This window comes from Crotalus tigris, unplaced genomic scaffold (assembly GCF_016545835.1).
Source record: "Crotalus tigris isolate CLP2741 ecotype Arizona unplaced genomic scaffold, ASM1654583v1 scf7180000023710.216627, whole genome shotgun sequence".
Classification (NCBI taxonomy): Eukaryota; Metazoa; Chordata; class Lepidosauria; order Squamata; family Viperidae; genus Crotalus; species Crotalus tigris.
In genome coordinates this window covers 173567-196002 of record NW_024100132.1, presented here as the reverse complement: position 1 = coordinate 196002, position 22436 = coordinate 173567, and the positions used below count along the sequence as shown (strand labels likewise).

Below are 22436 nucleotides of genomic sequence, written 5' to 3'. Positions count from 1 at the left end.
ATACAAATCTAAGTCACCAATATTTTAAGTATACTACAGTGATATGTAATGTTATGTTATCTTGCCAATATCTTGTTATATATTACTCTTTTAATAGTTTTAGAATGTCATACACTATATTGAAATAGTAAATAAACAGAATCCTTAGAAAGACCGATTATAATTCAAATCTTTTAAACTTAAGAATGGGCAATATTTTCTTTCCTAAAATAATATAATCAACTACAGATAATATTAATCTTGCTCTAAACCAACTGTGATCTGAATCTATGGTAAAAAAAGGTATAAAATTAACTTCTATTAATTTTAAACTACTAAAGGCATCTGGCCAAGGAAGAGCGTGCAGAACCCAATTCCAGGGCCTGCTCTTGACTTCTCAATAACTTCCTCAATCTCCATGGAATTTTGTAGATTGAGAAATGTGCAAATTATTACTTTAGTTTTACCAAGATATAAGAACTTTTAATTGTTTGAAAAAAAATAAATACTTAAGAAAAATAAGGTTACTTACCAACCATTGCACTGACTTCTCCAGCCATAAGTAGACCTGTTGAGTTGTCATAGAAGTTCACATCAATTATACCTTTACGAATGGTTTCACCTACTTTTGCTCCCAGCAATACTGAACCAGTAGTTTCAAAAATTGAAGCAAGGATACAGGCTTGGCGCAAAGTAACTACACCAGAACCCACAGCAGTACCAAAAGAATTTGCAACATCATTTGCACCAACTGAAAATGCTAAAATAAAAGCAATGATAAAACCCACAACGACCATCCACAGATATTCTTCCAATGCCATTTTTCTCCGAGTGCTCTTGTAGTTCAGATTCCCATTTAAAACTATTTTAATTAAACAAAGCTGAAAGGTAGTGAGCAGATTTAAAAGCTGATTTTATGCACACAATGAGTTCTCTCTGGAAAGTGCTGTGTGATACAGGAGCGTGAAGAAACTGCTAACTGGTGATTTTCAAGCTACTGTCAATACTGTTTGTTTGGCTTAATTCAGTCACCAGCAAGATCCATTCCATATTTTGCTTCAGTAGGTTTACAGTTGTAGTGATCTCTCCTACAAAAAGAAAAAAAAGAAAAAACTAGAATCAAACACTATATAATTATAAATAAGAAAATCTAGAATGTCATATGATACCCTGGTAACTACAGACAAAATGGCTGAAGTCAGATTAAAACTGACAGTACTTAGGGGACAATAATAAATTATAATTGAGACTTTTCTACTTCCTAGAAAACTTAAAAAATTAAATAGAGACGTAGGCATAATCTTTTGATATTTACCAAGTATCTGTAAGAAAGAATATATTAAATTAATCTTATTATGATTAAGCAAGAATGTCCTTTAGCAAGGATGCCTGCTAAACATAATTAAAGCGTAATTAATCTGTGTGGTTCAAAATAACTTGAATGTGCTTTTTCCTGTGTAAATTTATTATACTTTGTCTCTTGTAAAATAGCAGAGACTGGTATTAACTCCTTGTACTGTTTAGAAAACTGAAAGCATCCTTGTTCCTTAACTAATTAAGTCTATAACATAAAGGCTACTTCATGCAGATTTATCAAAATAATATATTAGTTGCTATTGTCTGTCCTGCTGAACATAGTTTGGGACACATTAACTTTTGAAATACACTACTTGAATTGTAATCACATACATTTTATCATAAACAGAGCTTTCCATTACAATCCTTGTAAAAAATGAATTAAAAAGTCATCTCTTCTAGAAACTCTGAAATCTGATTTTGCTTTAACATATGTAAGAATTTAATACTTTGTGCCAGGTAACTTAAATTCTATTCTAAGAAAGTTAAATTCTGCTACTTGAATGAGTTTTGAATACTTGACAAATACAATAATTCATTAATGTCATTATGTCCACAAATCATAAGAAAGCACTAGCAAAGAACCTAGGACACTGAAGCCTCACACTCAACTACCAGAATTAGCTTCTTTATTTTACCAGTCTGCCCATTCAAGTATTTCTTGTTTAACAACCATAATTGGAATCAGCAACTCAGTCATTAAATTAAGATTGCTAGGTGAAAAGGGGCGTTGTCTTACCTGAACGCCTTTTCTCAGCAGGATGATGTAGAGTCCAATGGATGGGTTCTATGACGGCCTTCCTGCCTGGCAGACTGGGTAAAAACTTCGGCCACACCCCTTCCTTTGGGCGTGACCCGTTTTGACTTAGGCGAGAAACTTCGTTGGAATTAACATTGCAGCTCTTTATTATTTCCCTGTCTTTATTATTTCCCTGCCTAGACCTAACCTTTGGGTGGGCTTGGACTCTACATCATCCTGCTGAGAAAAGGCGTTCAGGTAAGACAACGCCCCTTCTCCAGCAGGATGGCTGTAGAGTCCAATGGATGGGACATACCAAAGCCCTCATGTCCCCCTGGGAGGGAATGTCTAGGCTACCGAACTCTGAGCAGATACGACTTGCTGAAGGACTCTTCTGCCAAAGGCCGCGTCTGCTGCTGCAAGGGAATCTAAACGGTAACGCCGGATGAAAACCGAAGGTGAAGACCAGGTTGCGGCCTTGCAAATTTCTTCTACCGGTGCTTGCGTTAGCCACGCCGCAGATGTGGCTGCGCTCCGAGTTGAGTGGGCAGTCACATGAGTGGGTGCTGGCAGATCCTGCGAGGTGTAGGCTTGTGCTATGCAGGCTCTGATCCACCTGCCTATGGTAGAAGAAGAGACCTTCTTTCCCATAGATGATGGTTGAAAAGACACAAATAATGCTTCGGTCTTTCGGAAGGCCGAAGTGCGTTTCACGTAGAAACACAGCGCTCTCCGCACGTCCAGTTTGTGCCATCTATGTTCTAGCCTATGTTTGGGTTTTGGACAGAAATCAGGAAGAGTCAGTTCCTGAGATCTGTGAAAGATGCTATTTACCTTCGGGATGAAGGCTGGATCTGGTCTAAGAACGACCTTGTCCTTGAAGAAGGTACATAGATCCTTCCTTACTGACAGTGCTGCTAGTTCTGAAATTCTCCTTGCTGAAGTAATTGCCACAAGGAAAGCTACCTTCAGTGATAGGTGATGGAGGGTACAAGATTCGAGGGGCTCGAAGGGTGCTGATGTCAAGGCTAGAAGGACCTTAGGCAGGTTCCAAGACGGGTACCTGTGTATGACGGGGGGGTTTGTGTTAGTTGCCCCTTTTAAAAATGCATTAATCGCTGGATGTTGCGCTAGGGAGGTTAAGTTGTCGCAGGAGAGTACAGTTGAAAGAGCCGATATCTGTCTGCGGATAGTGTTGACTGATAGGCCCTTATTAAGACCCTCCAAGAGGTAATCTAGGATATTAGGGATGGATACTGCGGTCGGATCTAGGCGAAGAGGGACGCACCACCTACAAAACCCCTTCCATGTAGCGTCGTAAATCCTGTTAGTGGACGCTCTTCGTGATGCCTGTATGATCGATATCACCCCTGCCGAATAAGATTGTTTGGCTAAGCTTTGCCGCTCAAATGCCAGGCGGCTAGTTGTAGCCACTGGGGGTCTGGGTGTGCCAGCTTGCCCTGGCTGAGCCTTACCCTGTCCGGGGGAATCCTCCACGGGGGTGATATCGAAAGGTCCACGAGGTCGGCAAACCACGGGCGCCGTGGCCAATGAGGGGCAATGCAGACTATCTCTGCGCCTTCCAGGATCAACTTGCGTATGGTCGCCGGTATTAAAGGCAGCGGTGGGAAGGCGTACAGCAGTTGCTCCGGCCACCGACGCCTGACAGCATCCGTTCCCTCCGATCCCGGAGACGGGAATCTGGAGAAGAACCTGGGAAGTTGTGTGTTCATGTGGTTGGCAAATAGATCTAGATGCGGTTGTCCGAATCTCCGGGAGATCTCCTCGAACAGAGCTGGATCCAGACGCCATTCCGACTGGTCCACCTTGGCTCTGCTCAGGGAATCTGCCTGGGTGTTTGTCTCCCCTGAGATGTGTTCCGCTCTGATGGAACTCACATTGGTTTCTGCCCAGCGAGCCAGAACCAATGCCTCCTTCATCAGTTCCACTGATCGCGTTCCTCCCTCCTTGTTTACATGTGCCTTGGCTGCTACATTGTCTGTTAGTACGAGGACATGCCTCCTCGTTACTAGGTGTGAGAAATGACGAAGAGCCAGGTGGATGGCCCGGAGTTCTAACCAGTTGATGCTGTGTGACAGGTCCTCCTGTCCCCACTGGCCCTGTGCTATCTGGGTTCCCAGGTGGGCTCCCCATCCGAACAAGCTCGCGTCTGTCGTGAGTGTGACCCTGTTCGGTTCCCTGAATATGCTCCCCTTGAGTGTCGTGGGGGATAGCCACCATTTTAGTGATCTCCTCACCTGTACTGGTACCGCCACTCTCCTGTTGGAGGTGCTGAGGTTCCTCCTCTGGTAGGGTAGAAGGAACCACTGTAACTCCCTCGAGTGGAGCCTTGCCCATGGGATGATGCCCATGCAAGATATCATCTTTCCCAGGAGTTTCGAAAGCTGTATCAAGGGCACTCTCCTGATCTTTTGAATTTGGTGAATTAGCTTGGATATGCTGATCAGTCGCTCCTGGGAAAGGTATACCCTGCACTGTGACGTGTCTATCACTGCGCCTAGGTGTTGCAGTCTCCTTGAGGGGGTGAGATGGCTCTTGTTTAAATTGACCAAGAACCCATGCCCCTGCAGGGTTTGGATTGTGGTCTTGAGATCTGCCCTTGCTTGTTCCTGAGATCTGGACTGAATCAAGATGTCGTCCAGATAGAACTGTACGCGAACCGGCATCAGCCTGAGATGGGCCGCTATTACCGCTAGGATTTTGGTAAACACCCTTGGTGCTGAGGATAGCCCGAAGGGTAGGGCCCTGTATTGGTAATGCCGGCCCGCGTAGATAAATCTGAGGAATTTCCGGTAGCTGGGATGGATGGGAATGTGTAGGTACGCCTCTGTGAGGTCTATTGAGGACAGTAGATCGTCTTCCCTGATGCTGGCTAGGATGGATTTCAAGGAGTGCATCTTGAACCTTCTGTACTTTATGTAATAATTCAGGCCCTTTAGGTCCAATATTGCTCTCCACCCTCCTGATGTTTTCGGGATAACGAAGAGGATGGAATAAAATCCTCTTCCTTCCTCTTCCATTGGTACCCTCTCTATGGCCCGAATTGACAGGAGGTGGGCTATGGCCGAAGTTATCAGCCTTGTCTTGTGTACCTTTCTGGAGATGGGGCATCTGATGAACCGGTTTGGTGGGGGAGAGCAAAAGTCTAAGGTCAGGCCATGCCTGATCGTTTCCAGGACTCAGGCGTCGGTAGTGGTCTGCTCCCAGACCTCGATGAAATTTCCTAACCGACCCCCGATGGGAGTGTCCTGTTTGGCATCACTTGGTACGCTTAAAGGATCTGCCCCCCGCTCCCCTATATGGACGTCTGGACTGGAACTGGCCTCTGGCTCCCAGGCTTTGGCGATCCTGGTGTCGATCCTGTCTCGGGTAGAAGGTTCGTGAGCCTCTGGGCCAGTCCCAGGATTGCCCTGATCGAAAGGGCTGTCTCCATTCCCAGGGCTTCCTGAACGGGAGCCCTGTCTCCGGAAATCTAGACTGCCTCTCCTGTCTAACTTCTTTGATGGATGTACTAGAATTTTCTTCTTGTCTCTGCCTTCGCTGATATGTGGGTCCAGTATGGAACCAAATAAGGTTTCTCCGCTGTATTTGGACGTCGAGAGACGCCATTTGGACCTCAGGTCTGTCTTCCAATTTTTGAGCCACAGTAGCCTACGCGAGGCCACTGTGGCCGCAATGGATCTTGCCGCATACTTTGTTGCGTACAGCGAAGCGTCAGACACGAATTGGGAGGCCGCGAGGAGCTTGGCCAATGTTTGGTGTACTCTGACCTGGTCTGGAGGCACCGTGCCTTGCAGTTCCCTCAGCCACATGATACAGGCCCTCGCGAAGAATGATGATGAAGTGGCTGCTCTGGCCGCCCAGGCTGCAGCCGTGTGGGAACGACGGAGGGAGTGTTCAAATTTCTTCTCCTCGGGTTTCAAGACCTCCGCCATGTCTCCTGGAATCGCGGAGGTAGAAAATAATGAGATCAATGGGTTATCTACAGTGGGAACCTCTAACATGTTCGAGAAGGAGGGAGATAGGTTGAAAAGCTTTCTTTCCGTGCTGTTAGGTGCCGGTGGGCTTGCAAGTGAGGACCATTGTTCCTCCACCGTGGTCATGAAGACCTCCGGACATGGAATGTACTTATCCTGTGGAACCTTTTTGGCAAATAGAGGATTGGCCTCCTTGCTTGTAGAGGGCTTCTCTTCCTGTACTGATGTTAGGCTGACCGTAGAGACTGCCTTTATCAGGAGTGATTTAAGGAGCGCTGGGTTAAAGAGGCCAGAGCTCGTCGCCTGCTCAGGTGCGGTCTCCTCATCCTCCGAGAGGGGCATGTCTGACATGTCAAGGTCTAATGAGTCACCCTCTCCTATTTGAGAGGAAGTCTCAGAAATGCTGGTAGGGGGCGGCCTAGCTCGTCCCTTATGGGGTGTGTGAAAGGCCACTTGTCCCTTAGAAGCCATGAACTGGGAAAAGGCATCCTGCATGAATGCCTGGAATTGTGCTGACCACATGTTCTCCTGCGCTTTGTCGCTGGGGTGACACGCTGGAGTGTGGTCGGGTGAAGAAGCTGGTGAGGAGTGAGTGGAGGAATCTAACTGTTCAGTTTCCCCAGGAGGAGACCAAGTCTTGAGCACTTCCTCGGCAGTAGGTTCTGAACTGGGTGCCACCCCAGGGACAGGGGAAACCATATTTGTCCCATTGGGGTTGGTTCTCTGTGCCCTGCTAATTTGTCTTTCTAAAGCCAAATGTCTCCTCAAAGCCTCTCGCTCAGCCGTTTTGGACTGTCCCTTCTGAGTAAGGTGCTTTGTTTTAGCCTTCTTCTTCCCCCCCACCTCTGATTCAGAGGATCTGCGTTTTTGTTGTTGCTGTGGGGGGGACAATTGAGGGACCTGTGTGACTGAATACGAGACATTGTCTGCCATTGTGCCAGACACCCCGAGTAGGCAATGCCTGGAGTGGGGGAATACGATACGCAGATCCGATGCAGATGCTTGGAGCTGTTGCCCTCTTCTGCCTATACAAACAATGGCCGGACAGACAGGATTCTTTTGACAGAAGATCCTGCAAGGCAGTGACTAAAGGTCACTATAGGAACAGTCAGAAAAAATATTCCTCCTCACCTCCTCACCTAGTTTAGTCAAGGTGCAGTTTAATCTCTCTCTCTCCCCCAGTCCGTGGCTGTGGCAGCAGACCACGATCAAGCAGTTGGCAGTTTCCCTCCTCCTTCCTCTTGCCTCAACGTTTGAGGGAACCTCAGACCATTACATAAGAATCCCTTCTTTGTCTGCCGGGAAATGGAGTCCGGGTGGTAGCCCCGCCCACCAGGGGAGAAACGGCGGGTTGATCCGCTCGTTCAAAATGGCGAATGGGAGGAAGCCACGCCTCCCAGTAGCAACCCGGGGAGCCACGAGGTTCAGCAATGGCGGAATTTTCAAATCAACAATAAGGTAACTCTTTTGGTCTTAAGGGGGCTGCGCCTCTCCTCTGAGGAGAAAGAAACGGCGCTGGGCTCTTCTCGCGCCGCTCAGCTGATCGGTGCCGAGCGGCGCCGCGGTTTGCCGCTTCCCGCGCAGCTCAGCTGTTTCGCGCTGAGCGGGGCCTCGTCCCTTCGGCCGAGCCGAATCGGCCCCTGAGCTGTTTGTCGGGCCGGAGGGCGGCGAGCAACCCGGCTGAGCTCTTCCGGCGCTGCGCGGTCCCCGCGCCAAACAGCTGCTCGGCGGGCCGGGTATCGGCGAGCGATCCGGCCCCATTCCAAGCCTCCCCGGCTAGCCACCCTGACGCCCCTCTCACCACTCCGGCGATCCTGGCTGCACTCTTCAAACTCCTATCTGTTGCTAGACAACCCTTCTTTCAAATTGGAAGGAAGAAGGGATTCCTTTCTCTTTTTTTGGAGTAAATTCCTTTTTGTGTTCTGAGAGCTGCTTCTCGCACTTCTACCAGGCTTCGAGACTGAGTCAAAACTGGGGTCACGCCCAAAGGAAGGGGTGTGGCCGAAGTTTTTACCCAGTCTGCCAGGCAGGAAGGCCGTCATAGAACCCATCCATTGGACTCTACAGCCATCCTGCTGGAGAAATCATGTGACTGTGACTACAATCTTACTTCAGCTTCCTTACACACCTGTAAAGGTTATAAATGTGAGCATCGGTTGCACACTTTTCCATAATAAACACAACAATGAACAGTCACTATATGAGGCAGTTGCTAAACAAGGACTACTTGTACTGTCAACAATGTATGTTTAAAAGAATTATTCCTGGAAATACTGGATGTCCACAAAAAAGGATGTTCTGGTACTCTTTTTAGGTTTCTAAAGCATCTCCTCCTACAGTGACGGGGCGTTGTCTTACCTGAATGCCTTTTCTCAGCATGATGATGGAGAATCCACCAATGGGTTTTGCTTGTCTTCTGCCCGTAGACTAAGTCAGCCAATTTTGCTACGCCTCTCTTCCTGGGCCTTCTTCTTCCCAATCTCAACTGAACTCCCGTGTGTTGGCTCAATCTTTTTCCAGCACAGGACCTGACTGGCCCTAAGGATGGGAATGGATTCTCCAACGTCATGCTGAGAAAAGGCATTCCGCTGCATCCCCGGATACCGTAGATGGTGAAACAAGAACTACTAGTGGTTCATCTACTATCGGGACCTCTATTACCTCCGATAAGGCCAGATCTATGTTGAACAGCTTCTTCTCTGTCCCCCCATTGGAAGGAAGGCCCTCGGTGCCCCTAAATTATTCTGAATTGTGTCAAAGAAGAGAGGGGGACAGGGAATAAATTGTTGTGTGTAAGTGGGCTGCGAAAACACTGCTGTTTGTGTCCTGATGTGCTGAGGATCCCTCTTGGGGAAGCCTCGGTCTCTTAATCTTTGCAGTGCTGCTGGCCTTGTGAAGCAAGGATTTGATTAAAGATGGGCTGAAGAGGCCCATGAATGGTGGAGGATCTGGGGATACAGTATATCATCATCCTCCGACAGCCCCTGATCCATTTGCTCATAGTCCTCCGCGGGAGACTTCCTGCTTCTTGAGGAACGAGAAGGGGAAATTGATTCCTGGTATGCTGAGGCCTCCTCCTGTGAAAGGTAGGAATGGCCTCTTGAAGCTACAGACCTGGCTCTGGACCTATGATGTCTTGAAGAGGCTATGGCCTGAGCAACGACCTGAGATATCAGGGATTGTAAGTGTTCCAATGACAAGGCTCCCTGATTGTCTGAAAGACTAGGCCCTGCTGCAGAGTTTGTGTCTGGTACTCCTGGGCTTTGGGGCCCTTTGCTTAGGGGGGATCTGTCTGCCTGTTCTGTGTCAGCCTCTGTTTCCAGAGGTTCCTGACTAGGCTGCAGCGGACCAAATATTTCCTCCTCCATGTAAGCTGGTGGGACTAGGCCGTCTCCTGCTATATTTTGCCTCTTTTCAGCTCTAGAGAACTGTTTCTCCAGAGCCTGGTGGCAACACTTGGCCTCCTTGTCCGATGCCTTGGAGGATCTTTTGCTAGAAATTGCTTTGGCCTTGATCCTGCCCGCTGCCTCCTGGTTGGAGGATCTTGGCCTCTTGCGTCCAGGGGGGACAGATGGAGGAGTCCTGTGCTGTCTGGGCAGCATTGGTGTCTGCCATTTGCAGAAGAGATATCTCAGAGCAAGACTGAGAGAAATCTCTGTTAAGAGGCTGGTTAAAGGGCCTGTCCTGATCAGAGAGTAATCTGTTAGTGATTGGAAATAATTCCTGTGGGGGTATCAGTTAATAGTACAGACACCAGCTGTGCTCTCCTGTATCAGTCCCTGTGCTGGCAGGGGTATATCACCTTTGAGGAGCCAGAAATTGTCCTGTCTCTCCTTCTCCTTTCCCTTTAAAAGGGGGTGGTAAATTGCCTATAGGCTGGGATGTAGGTGATTAGGAAGGAGGAAGAATTTCCTTATTTCAATGAGAAAAGGTGTTTTGCGCACTTCCCTGCCTTCCCCCTCCCACTGTTTAATCAAACTGGTCCTATTCAATCCTGGAGAAGGGGAGATTATGATTGCATTGAAGATTGTTCTTTAAAGAATTACCAATTGCTTTAAAAAGAGCTCATCTGAATGCTTAGTTTCCTCCCCCCCCCCGGAGGCCACATGGAGCCAAAAATGGCAACCGGCCTCTCTTTCAGTCTCCACTGATTACACTCTGCCGATCAGCTGGCCTTAGGATGAACCTGTGGCTGCTCCGTGATCGGCTGAGACGGCGAACAAATGGCCGTTTGTTTGCACCCCCTCCCCCTTTATAAAAAGGCAAGAAATAGAAGATAAAATTATGACCTGATCCTGGAGCCAAGGAAAATGTGTCCTTCTGGGCTAGAGACTAAGTTGAGACTGGGAAGAGGAGGACCAAGAAAAGAGAGGCGTGGCAAAATTGGCTGACTTAGTCTATGGGCAGAAGACAAGCAAAACCCATTGGTAGATTCTCCACTCATCATGCTGGAGAATACAGTGATTGTACTCTACCCCAATGGAAGCCACTCTGATCGCAATACAGGTAATCTGGAACTTATGACCATTCTGAGATACAACAGCTTTACCTTCAACCACTGTAAAAAATTTCCCAAGTCATTTGACTGTATTTTGGTTGCTTTGCAAACAATTCAGCTTTACAACCAGTTACAATGCCCCATAGTCACATGATTGTGATTTGCATTTTTTTTGCCATTTATCAAAAGAATGGGTTCATTTAAAGACCATACCATTCACTTAACAATTGCATCATTTGCTTAATGACCACCATGAAAAATTTCAAAAAATGAATAGGTGCATTGACTTATGATCAAATTTCCAATCCCAATTTTAACTGTGGATTACCTGTAATATTTTTGGCCATTTATCAACAATATATGGTATTTATAGTATGCTCATGCAGCAATGAAACCTGGAAAAATTCACTTATATAAATCCTGCATGGTAAGAGAGCTGATGATGGCCTCAGCAGGAGTTTACAACATTTGCAACTCTTTTTTAAAAATTAAACCTGACCCAGTTTATATTCAATGTGATTCTCAATAAGTTTCAGATTAATCCAATTTTAAATAATTACATTTAAAGTTATTAAACCAGCACTACCTATTTTGTATCATTCATGCTTCTATCACAGACCCATTCTCTCCTGGTTGAGATTAATAATAAAGTAAAATTATGCTCTCATAAACCTTACCCAATGACTTATTTCCCAGCAAATCTTTCACGCTTATCAGACTCCTGTTCCTATTACTATTTTCATAGTAAACATTTTTTTCTTACTATTTATATCTAAATTCTCTCTTAACCACCTTAACAACTGAAATAGTATCTCAGCAGCAAGCCTTAGAAAGGCAAAGAAAACTGATGAATTCTTTTGTCCTGAAAAGGCCCGGAACACTGACCTTGTTCTACAAAGCCTAAGAGAAAGGACAGGATGTTGCTCTATCACCATGGGGAAATAAATGCAGCAACTGTGATGAGTCAAAAATAAACAAGAATACATTCAATATAAAAAGAATTAAATTTTTAACTGTAAAAAGTAAAGCCTCTAAGTCAGATTCAACTCCTGGCAATTTCATGGTCAGAATCTGGTTTATTACTATCTTCAGGTTTTTCTTTGTTTTTATTTTAACTTCATATAAGTGGCACTCTCAATTTCCTAGTGATCTCCAAAAAATTAACATCCACATTTGATCCTCCTTAGTTTTTTACAATCAGCTAAAGAAATTTCATAATTAAGAGATCCATATTTATTACCACCTGAATAAATACTACTGGCCACCACACTCAGTAATACAGTGGTTACTCAAAAGGCCCGAGATCTTGTAAAACACATCTAGAAGCATATATCACAAAAAGAAGCATGTATCAGAAAAAAATAGGGACCCTCTTGACTCCTTGGGATATAAGAGGGAGGAAAGTTAAAACTCAGACAGACTTGCTGTAACCTACCTCAAGGATAGGGAATCCTTATTTAATATGCTTTTGTTCAGTAAACATTATGATGGTGTTGAATGAGGTGAACTCACTATGTATTTGCACTCACTGCAGCATCAGTGGAGAAGCCAGTAGCAGGTTGCAAACAGGACACTGCGACCACATTGGATTCACCTAACAATTGCAACTGGGATTCCTGGAACTGCCGTTATGAGTTAATGCAGTTACATGATGTTGTGTCTTACAACCATATTGCTTAGTAACAAAGTTCCTGAGCTCAATTATTAGTAAGCAAGGACTATTCTATATAAGACAGGGGTGTCAAACTGGTAGCCCGCAGGCCGGATGCGTCAAGTGCAGGCCAGGCCCACCCCAGCTCCAAAAAGGGAAAAAACATTGCAATATCATGATACGTCATGTGACACAATCAAGTTTGATACCCATGGTATAAGATAGGGATCTGCCACCTTAAACACTCAAAGATCCACTTGGGCCCATTTCCCAGAGAAAAGCAAAAACACGGGGAGCCGCAAAACTTGTGCACACGGGGGGGAGGGGAGCTTGATTGAAGAGTTTAATTAAAAAGAAATAGAGGCTGCTGTGCATGAGGTTTTTTTTCTCTCTCTTTCCCTCTCCCTCTCTTTCTTCTCTCCTCTCCCCCTTCCTCTCTCCTTCTCTTTCCTCTCTTTCCTCTCCCTTTGTCTCTTTCTCTTTCTCTCCCTCTATCTTTCTTTCCTCTCGTCTCTTTCCTCTCCCTGCTTCTCTCGCTTTCCTCTCCCTCCCTTTCTTTCCTCTCCCCCTCTTTTTTCTATTTCCTCTCCCCCTTTCTCCCTTTCCTCTCCTTCCCTCTTTCTCTTTCCTCTTCCTCTTTCTTACCTTCAGTCTGTCCCCTCAGCTCCACCCCCCCAGCAACCTAGCCAGCATCCAGCGGGTATCTTGAAAAGCAGCAACATAGGCCCCTGGCTCTCCTTTCTGGTCTGCTATTGGTCCTTGCTGTGAGGTATCTTTCCTGCGCCGAACAGCTGTTTGTCGGCGGTGTGGCCGCTCAGCTGTTCGGCGGCTTTGTAGGGCAGATAGGACCAGTGTCTCCCCAGGCATCATCCCCGCTTCCAGCCTCCATTGGGTTTTCCTGTGCCAAACAGCTGTCTGGCGGCCACCTGAGGGGTCTCCCAAACGTTTGGCGTTGTTACCATCAGCTATTCGGCTGCATCACTGGCTTCCTGGTTTCCCTGGGTATTGTTGCTTCCCCTCCCTCCCATTCATGTCGAGCCCACAGGACTTGACAGTTTACCTCTTCGGGGCGATGGGAGAGGAGCGGGCCGATCACCTTCCCGGCAGCCGAGACTCCAGTGCGCCTTCCTGGCCAGCGGAGCCAACAGTAGCACCAGCTGGAGTTCGCAGGGGCTGTGCTCCCTCAGGGCCGCAACTTGTGGGAGGGCTGGCCCGCTCAGCGGAGGCTCTCACAGGATGTTCTCAGGGGGGATCCTGGGGCTGCCCCACGTGGCTCCCTGGCCACATGTGCCTTGGACAGGGCCAGCCTGGGAAAGGTATTTCCTGGCCATGCTTCTCCTAGGGGATGGTGCGTCCAGGCGCAGGGCCAATCAGGAGCCCTGTGCATGAGAGAGGGGGGAAGCAAAGCGCAAGTGCTTCTCTCTCTCTCTCTCTCTCTCCAAATGGCAGAGGACTGGAGCTGCAAAAGAAGACTGAAAGAGCTGCATGCGGCTCCTGAGCTGCGGGTTGCCGACTCGTGGTATAAGACTAGTCTTTCTGTGAAGTCACATAAAGTGATCTCATTTGATCTACTCCATATGACTGACAAAAAGGAACATTAGGAACAGAAAATATCAGCTGATATGCTAAGCTTGCCATTGTGCCAGACATATACAGTGGATATAAAAAATCTACACAACCTTGTTAAAATGCCAGGTTTTTGAGATGTAAAAAAAAATCAGACCAAGATAAATCACTTCAGAATATTTTCCACCTTTAATATAACATATCAGCTTCTACAATTCAATTGAAAGACAAATTGAAATATTTTGTGTAAAAATAATAAAAAAAACTTGTAATAATGTGGTTGTATAAAGATGCACACTCTTAAATTACTATTTTATTGAAGCACCTTTTGATTTTATGAAAGCATTCAGTTTTTTGGGGTAGGAGCCTATTAGCATGAGACATTTTGCCCTGGGAATCTTTACTCACTCTTCCTTGAAAAAGCACTCCAAATGTGTCAGATTGTGAGGATATCTCTTGTACACAGCCCTCTTTAGGTATCTCCACTGATTTTCAACTGGATTTAAGTCTGGGCTCTGGCTGGGCTGTTCCAAAACTTTTATATTCTTCTAATGAAGTCATAGTTGTAATGACTTGGTGATATGCTTTGAGTTGGTGTTGAGTTGAAAATTCCTCTTCATTTGCAGCATTTTAGCAGATGCCTGAAGGTTTTGTGCCAAATTTGACTGATATTTGGAACTGTTCATAATTCCCTTCATCTTCACTAAAGTTCCAGTTCTGGCTGAAGAAAAGCAGTCCCAAAGCATAATGCTGTCATCACCATACTTCACTGTGGGTATGGTGTACTTTTGATGATGTGCAGTGTTGTTTATGTGCCAAACATACTTTTTGGATTTATGCCCAAAAATATTCAGATCATAACACATTTGCTCACATGTCTTTGTCAAATTTGATGTAGGTTTTTGCAAAATGTAACTGGGCTCAGATGTTTTCTTTGTACGCTTTTGTCTTGCCACAGCATAGAAAACACACCAGAGATTATTTTCATATGTAGTACACAATCAGTACTTGCTAGAAATTCCTGCAAATTCTTTAATGTTGCTATAGTCCTCTTAGCAGCCCGTTGGACCAGTTTTCTTATTTTGTTAACAATTTTGGAGGGACATTAAGTTCTTGGTAACATCACTGTTATGGCATTTTTTTTCCATACTGATGATTGTATTCACTGTGTTCCATGGTATAGTCAATGTCCTGGAAAAAAATTTGTGCTCTTCTCCTGACTGATACCTTCCAATGAGATTTGGTGCTTTCTAAGTTCTTTACAACCATGGCTGTTGCTGTAAGGGGCAAATGAGTTAATGTTATAAAACTCCTACTAGAACAGCTGAACTTTATAAGGGCTTGGTCAGAGTCACTTTAATTGATGGCAGGTGTGTATTGACTACTATTTACCATCAGTTTAAATGTGATTGGTTAATTCTGAACACAGCCACATTCCTATCTATAAGAGGGCGTGAACATTTATGCAGCCACATTATTCTAGTTTTTGTTATTTTTTCCCTCTAAAGGATTTTAGACAAACAGCCAACTTGATAAACAGCTGTGATTTTAATGCAACTCATTATACCTGCCATTTCTTTAAGGTGAAACCATGAAACAAAGTAAAGCTGCATCAGGCACACAGGCAATATGGGGGGAGGGGGGGAAACTGGGTGATGGAATTGAAACATTTTCTTTTTAAAAAATTGTTAATCTTACTTTGGCCCTGTAAAGGAATATTATGTATATTCACTGTCTTAAGTTACTTATAAAGTAATAAAGGTGGGATAAAACATCTAAAATAAATGAATACCAACGTTCTTTATTTACAAAATAAATAAAAATAATGAATAAAACAAAAATTACATTTAAAGACGAAATGCCTCTAAATAAGCCAATAGAATGGCTTGGTAGAAATGTGCAATTAATTTAATATAACAACTTTTAAGATTCCCTGATATGTCATGAGAACAAAAGTAGCTGCTATGTTACATTAAAACAAAAAATCTGAAACATGACAAAGTATTTGCAGCATGGCACTATATTTGTGCTCAGAGGCTTGATGCCTGCCACAATAACAACAAAAAAGATTGAAGAAATTAATCTAGTGACTTCATACTTATACTAAATTTTAATAGCCTTAAATATAGTTACCAAAAAATAACTAATACTGTAAACCAAATCTATAACCTAATCTGAAAACTAATGATTTCAAGTAAGTATATTAAAAGATATATAAAGCTATTATAAAAGATTAATATCAATAGAATTGAGAACTGTAACAAAATGAATTGGTAACGTTAAGTTATTTAATAGTTTACTGAATATAGATTAAATAATTTAAAATAACCTGGCTGTAGTTCTAGTGTTACTCTAGGGTAGTATGTTATCCATTTAAAATAATTGTTACTTTTAAAAGGTTTTCAATAATAACATCAGCTAACTATGATCAAAATGTCGCATTATAAAATATTTTGAGTTTCTGTAGCAGTCATCTGAGAATAACAGAATAATAGTACACATACGATGTTTCTGATCCAATAAACTCTTTCTTCATACAAATCTCCACTGTATTTCTTACACTGGTGCAAAAAATTTGGTTGCAATATACAGTATGTAGTAGAAAAATCATTTTTCAAACATAATACACTAAAGGATATAAAAGTGATTTGTACAGCCTGGTATCCTTATGAATATCGGATGAATGAGTTGAAATGTTAGCATCTCTGGTCAACTTGCTCTATAGCAGGCATGTCAAACATCGCGCAACATATTGGAGCTTTTTCGCCATTGCCGGCAATGGGGTGGGCACGGCTCCGGTATGATGAAACTGGCCTGCGGGCCGGCAGTTTGACATCCCTGCTCTATAGCTTCTACTTAGCTATTATCATGTGAAGAGAAATGGGGCAAAAAAAGGATCCCCCTATATTTTCTTTCTAGCACAGTTAAGGAGAGAGTGCCGAAATGAATCAAAGGCATGGATCTTACTATATTCAGGTACTATATTAAACATGAAGCAGATATTACCACAATTATAAATGGGAAAATGTTGGATTGTTGTCAATTCAGATTGGTTTTCTAGATCCCTCACTAATAATAGAATGTCTAATAGCAGTTCTTTTTTGTTTGTTTGTATGTTCAAATTGGCTCTCCGTGGACAAGTCCATGTTGAGTGACTGTCTCAAGGTCACCTGGCTGGTTTCTGTTCCCAGGATGGATTAAAATTCAATTTCCCAGCTTCTAATCCAGAACTTTTAACCAATGCACCAAACTAGCTCTAGTCTGGTCATATCTTTTTACAGACAATTGCGGAAGAGGGAAAAAAAACTGGAATGACTATCTGGGCTAGTGTGGGATGGTATTAAAAAAATGATCAAATACTCACATAATCATATAACTATGACCAACTTGGATCCCAAATATGAAATACCAACAGATATAGTTTTGCATTTAAATGTGAATGCCATGATAAGCCCCAGATAAGTCCTAGAATCTTAACACCTAGAAATAACAATGGCAAAAGCAAAAAGAAGAGCAGATAAACAAGTTCCCAAAGTTTTTGCTCTAAATTCATCTTCAAATGCATGGTTGAAATTAAAATTTTATTTATCTTTTGAAAAATGAGAAAAAACTGAATTAGTAAATTTAATTGTTGATAAAGTTCTAAAGAAAAAGCATTACAAATAAGAACAGCCTTGTTATCCCCAACTCTTTCTATCACCCAGCATTCTAAAATAAGGAAAGGGACTCTCTCTATGTGCAGTATATTCTCCCTAATTAAAATTTCTAATGTCTCAGGTAACGGGGCGTTGTCTTACCTGAACGCCTTTTCTCAGCATGAAGATGTAGCATCCACCACTGGGTAATCAAAGCCTTCCTGCTCAGATTTAGACTAAGACCAAGCTTTAGCCACACTTCCTTTGGGCGTTCCTTTCCCAGTTTTGTCGAGGCGAAGCATTCATTAGGTCCAACACAGTAGCTTCTCCTGAAAGAAATCTGCCAAACTAACTGTAAAGGGTGGGTGTGGATGCTACATCTTCATGCTGAGAAAAGGCGTTCAGGTAAGACAACGTCCCTTCTCCAGCATGATAGATGTAGCATCCACCAATGGGACATACCAAAGCCACCCATGTCCCTGTTGGGAGGGAAGTCTAGGCTTATGACTCTTGCGTAGAAACTACCTGCTACAGAACCCTTCTGCCGAAGGATGCGTCTGAGGCAGCGAATTTATCAAGCTTGTAATGCCTTATAAATGAGGAGGGGGAAGCCCAGGTGGCTGCCCTGCAAATTTCCTCAATTGAGGTCTGAGTAGATGTAGCTGCACTACGCATTGAATGATCTGTGATGTTGGCCAGAACAGGAAGAGACTGAGCCTTGTATGCATAAGAGATGCATGCCCTGATCCATCTACCAATGGTTGAGGATGATACCTTCAGACCCATGGAAGAAGGTTGGAACGACACAAACAGTGCCTCCGATCTACGGAATTCTGCAGTTCACTTCACATAGTGATGCAAAGCCTTGCGCACATCTAATGTGTGCCACAACCTTTCAAGACAGTGAGATGGTCGTGGACAAAAATCCAGAAGAACCAGATCCTGGGACCTATGGAACCAGGTATTGACTTTCGGAATGAAAGAAGGATCCAATTTGAGGATCACTCTGTCATCCTGAAAATTACACAGGTCCCCTCTAACCGAGAGTGCAGCTAGTTCCGAGATGTGCCTTGCCGAAGTGATGGTTATCAAAAAAGCTACCTTCCAGGAAAGGAGATGTAGCGAACACGACTTGATGGGCTCAAATGGTGACCCTGTGAGAACCTTTAGAACTTTTGGTAAGTCCCAAGTGGGATATCTGTGAACCACAGGGGGACCGGTATTAACGGCTCCTTTAAGGAAAGCCGTAACTGCTGGATGATGAGATATCTGGACCTGCTTCTCGCAGATGAGAACAGTGGATAATGCTGTGATCTGCCTGCGAATGGTATTATAAGACAGACCCTTGTTCAGTCCTTCTAAAAGGTAGTCTAACAATATCGGAATGGTGATAGCTAGTGGGTTGACCTTCTTAGTGCTATACCACGTACAGAAATTTTTCCACGTGGCATCATAGATCCTGTTGGTCGAAGGACGTCTGGAGGCTTGAATTACAGCAATCACTCCAGATGAATAGGACTGTCTGGCTAAACTATCCCGTTCAAGTGTCAAGCGGCTAGTTGAAGCCACTATGTGTCCAGGTGTTGGAGCTGACCCTGACTGAGGGAAATGCAATCTGATGGAATCTTCCAAGGCGGGGAGACCGATAGGTCCACAAGATCTGCAAACCAAGGACGCCTTGGCCAAAGTGGGACCAGCAAGATTAATTCTGCCTGTTCTAATAGAAGCTTCCTGATGACGGCTGGAATCAGAGGAAGTGGAGGGAATGCATACAGAAGTTCCTTGGGCCATCTGCTGCATAGAGCGTCCATTCTCTCCGCGCCCCCCCCCCGTGACGGAAACCACGTGAAATGTCTGGGAAGCTGAGCGTTTGCTGGTGAAGCAAACAGGTCTATTTGAGTCTGTCTGAACCTCTCCGATATCTCCCTGAAGAGGGCTAGCTCCAATTGCCACTCCAAGTGATCTATCATCGCCCTGCTTAGAGAATCTGCTTGTGATTCTCCTGCCTGGAAATGTGTTCTGCACTGATGGATTTTAGATGGGATTCTGCCCACAGACCCAATGCTAGGGCTTCCTGCATGAGGGACCAAGACTTGGTTCCTCCCTGCCTGTTGATAAGAGCTTTAGCTGCAACGTTGTCCGTCATTACCAGAACATGATTCCCTGTCACTATGTTGGAGAATTGGTGAAGAGCCAGGTGTATTGCCCTGAGTTCTAGCCAATTTATGTTGTGTGCGAGATCGCGTTTGGACCATTGACCCTGTGTCATGTATGTCTGTATGTGAGCTCCCCAACCAAACAGACTGGTGTCCGTGGTCAGGATGAGTCTGTGAGGCTCCTTGAAAAGAGACCCCTTGTGTATGGCTGGTGACCCCCACCATTTGAGTGAGAGCAGAGTGTGATGTGGAACTCTCACCTTCCATGTGGAAGCACTGATGTTCCGCTTTTGGAAGGGGAGTAGGAACCATTGGAGATGTCTGGAGTGAAGTCTGGCCCACGGCATTATTCCTAGGCAAGAAATCATTTTCCCCAATAGTTGCGATAGCTGGACAAGTGGGACTACCTTCTCCCTCTGGATCCTGTGAACTAGAGATTTGATGCTGTCCTTGTGTTCTTGGGAGAGATAAACCTTGCATAGGTTTGAATCTATCATCGCGCCCAGATGTAAGATCCGAGTGGTAGGTGTAATGTGGCTCTTTTTGAAATTCACAGAAAAGCCATGTCTCTGAAGTGTCTCTATTGTAGTTTGTAGATCTAGCTATGCAGTGCTGAATGAACTGGACTGGATAATTATATCGTCCAGGTAGCATTGTACTCTTACCGGGATCAGTCTGAGATAGGCCGCTAATACTGCCAGTATCTTCGTGAATACCCGAGGTGCTGAGGATAGACCGAAAGGGAGAGCCCTGTACTGATAATGTCTGCCTCCATAGCAGAAACGGAGGAATCTGCGGTGATGTGGTCTGATAGAAACATGAAGGTAGGTCTCTGTCAGGTCTATGGAGGAGAGGTAATCTCTCCTTCTGACGCTGGCCAGAATGGACTTGAGGGACTGCATTTTGAACCACCTGTAAATTAGGAATCGGTTGAGTCCCTTCAGATCCAATATTGCTCTCCAACCCCATGAGGCCTTGGGGACCACGAAGAGTATGGAATAGAACCCCTTTACCTTTTGATCCAGAGGAACTGGTTCTATGGCCCTTATATCTAATAAGTGTGTTATGGCTGTGGTTACTAGCTCGGCCCTGTGTGCATGTCTTGGTTGCAGGACATTGAAGGAAGCGGTCTGGGAAAATGGATTTGAGTTCTAGGGCTAGACCGAATCTTATGGTCTCTCTGACCCAGGTATCGTTTGTGGTGATCTCCGAAGTGTCGCTGAACAGAGCCAAGCACCCGCCTATGGGAGGATCCAATTTGGCGTCACTTGGACTTTCTGTATGGACAGCCTCCAGCCCCCCTGAAGGGGTGCTTTGCCTGGAATTGACCCCTGGCTCCTGAATTTTGGCGGTCCTGTTGGCAATCCTATCTGGGGTGAAGGATCGGAAACCTCTGGGCCAATCTCAGGACTGCCCTGATCGAAAGGGCTGCCTCCATTCCCAAGAACTTCTGGCACGAAAGGACTGCCTGCGAAATTCTTGTTGGGGCCTCTTATCCATCTTCTTGGATGGATGAGCTAAGGTCTTTCTCTTATCCTTCCCTTCAACTAGGTATGGCTCTAGGATTTGGCCAAATAAATTTTTGCCACTGTAGGTGTTTGTAGCTAGACGCCATCTTGACTTTAGGTCAGCCCTCCACTGTTTGAGCTACAAGAATCTGCGAGATGCTACTGTGGCCGCAGTAGATGTAGTGGAAAATTTGGTTGAATGGAGGGATGCATCTGACATGTATTCCGCCGCAGCTACTAGCTGACCTAGAGTCTGTTGTGCATGTACTTGACCCGGAAGAATTAAAGCCTGTAGTTCACAGAGCCACATGACAGAAGTTCTCGCAAAAAAGGACGAGGACGATGCCGTCCTGATAGCCCAGGCTGAGGCCTGGTGGGCTCTGCGGAGGGAAAACTCAAGTCTTTTATCCTCAGCTTTGAAGTGCTCAGCCATGTCTCCAGGAACAGTGGATGTGGAGAACAAAGATGTTAAGGGAGCGTCCACTGTAGGCACCTCTAGAAGGGAAGAGAATGCAGAAGATACGTTATACAATCTCTTTTCCGTGCTGCTAGGAGGAGATAGAGTGGCCAATTAAGTCCACTGTTTCTCCACCATCTCTCGGAAAACAGCTGGACAAGGAACCTGTTTTTCCTCCACAACCTTTACCGCAAACAAAGGATTTGACTCCTGTGCAGTAGAAGTAGATGGCTTGGGTTCCTGCTCTGAGACCAAATTGGTCTTGGTGCAGGCCTTTAGCAACAGTGATTTGAATAGGTTTGGATCAAAAAGCCCCGATGTTGGGGTCGGATCCGGAGCCACCTCCTCATCTTCAGACATGGGAGCGTCCGTTGTCTCCAGGTCCACAGACTCAACTTCCCCAATTTGAGATGAAGTCTCAGAAATACCTGAACCCGCAGACTGGACATGTCCAGTACGGTCTGCGGGCAAGGGTGGAGAAGGTGGTATCTGCGTGCGCCCCTTTGCCAAGGAAGAGGACATAAATCGATCAAAGGCATGATGCATAAAGCTCTGGAACTGCTGAGCCCATAAGGATCGCTCAGCTGAAGTAACACCTGCAGCAGTGGCTTCAGGAGCCTGCGTAGTGATGATAGCAGGTGAAATAGAAGGACCAGGGTGAGGTGAAGGAATAGGCTGGATAGGGGCAGGTAGACCGACCTGTTCAGTTCCTCCTTGAGGAGACCAAGCTTTGGGGGCTTGATAAGATGGCACCAGCAGGGGGTCACATGGTGAACTGCCCAGAGAAGCAGGGGGAACCACTTCAGCTTCACTGGACCTAAGCCTTTGTGCTTTGGAAAATTCTTTCTCCGGTGCCTGATGTCTCCTCGAGGCCTCTTGCTCAGCAGTCTTGG

At 45.1% G+C, this 22436-nt stretch overlaps 1 protein-coding gene across 6 annotated transcripts in view; it reads right to left on the bottom strand.

Moving 5' to 3' along the window:
• LOC120297793 (sodium-dependent phosphate transporter 2-like) overlaps positions 1-22436 on the bottom strand; it is a 92896-nt gene that overhangs the window by 16551 nt on the left and 53909 nt on the right. For 5 of the 6 annotated variants that reach the window (XM_039320822.1, XM_039320817.1, XM_039320823.1 and 2 more), the window contains exon 2: positions 512-1067. In XM_039320822.1, coding sequence (XP_039176756.1) covers positions 512-800 — 289 coding nt within the window. In that variant the 5' untranslated portion in view covers positions 801-1067. Of the gene's footprint in view, positions 1-511; positions 1068-11455; positions 11521-22436 lie in introns of those variants that run through there. The other variant, XM_039320818.1, reaches the window with a different exon arrangement.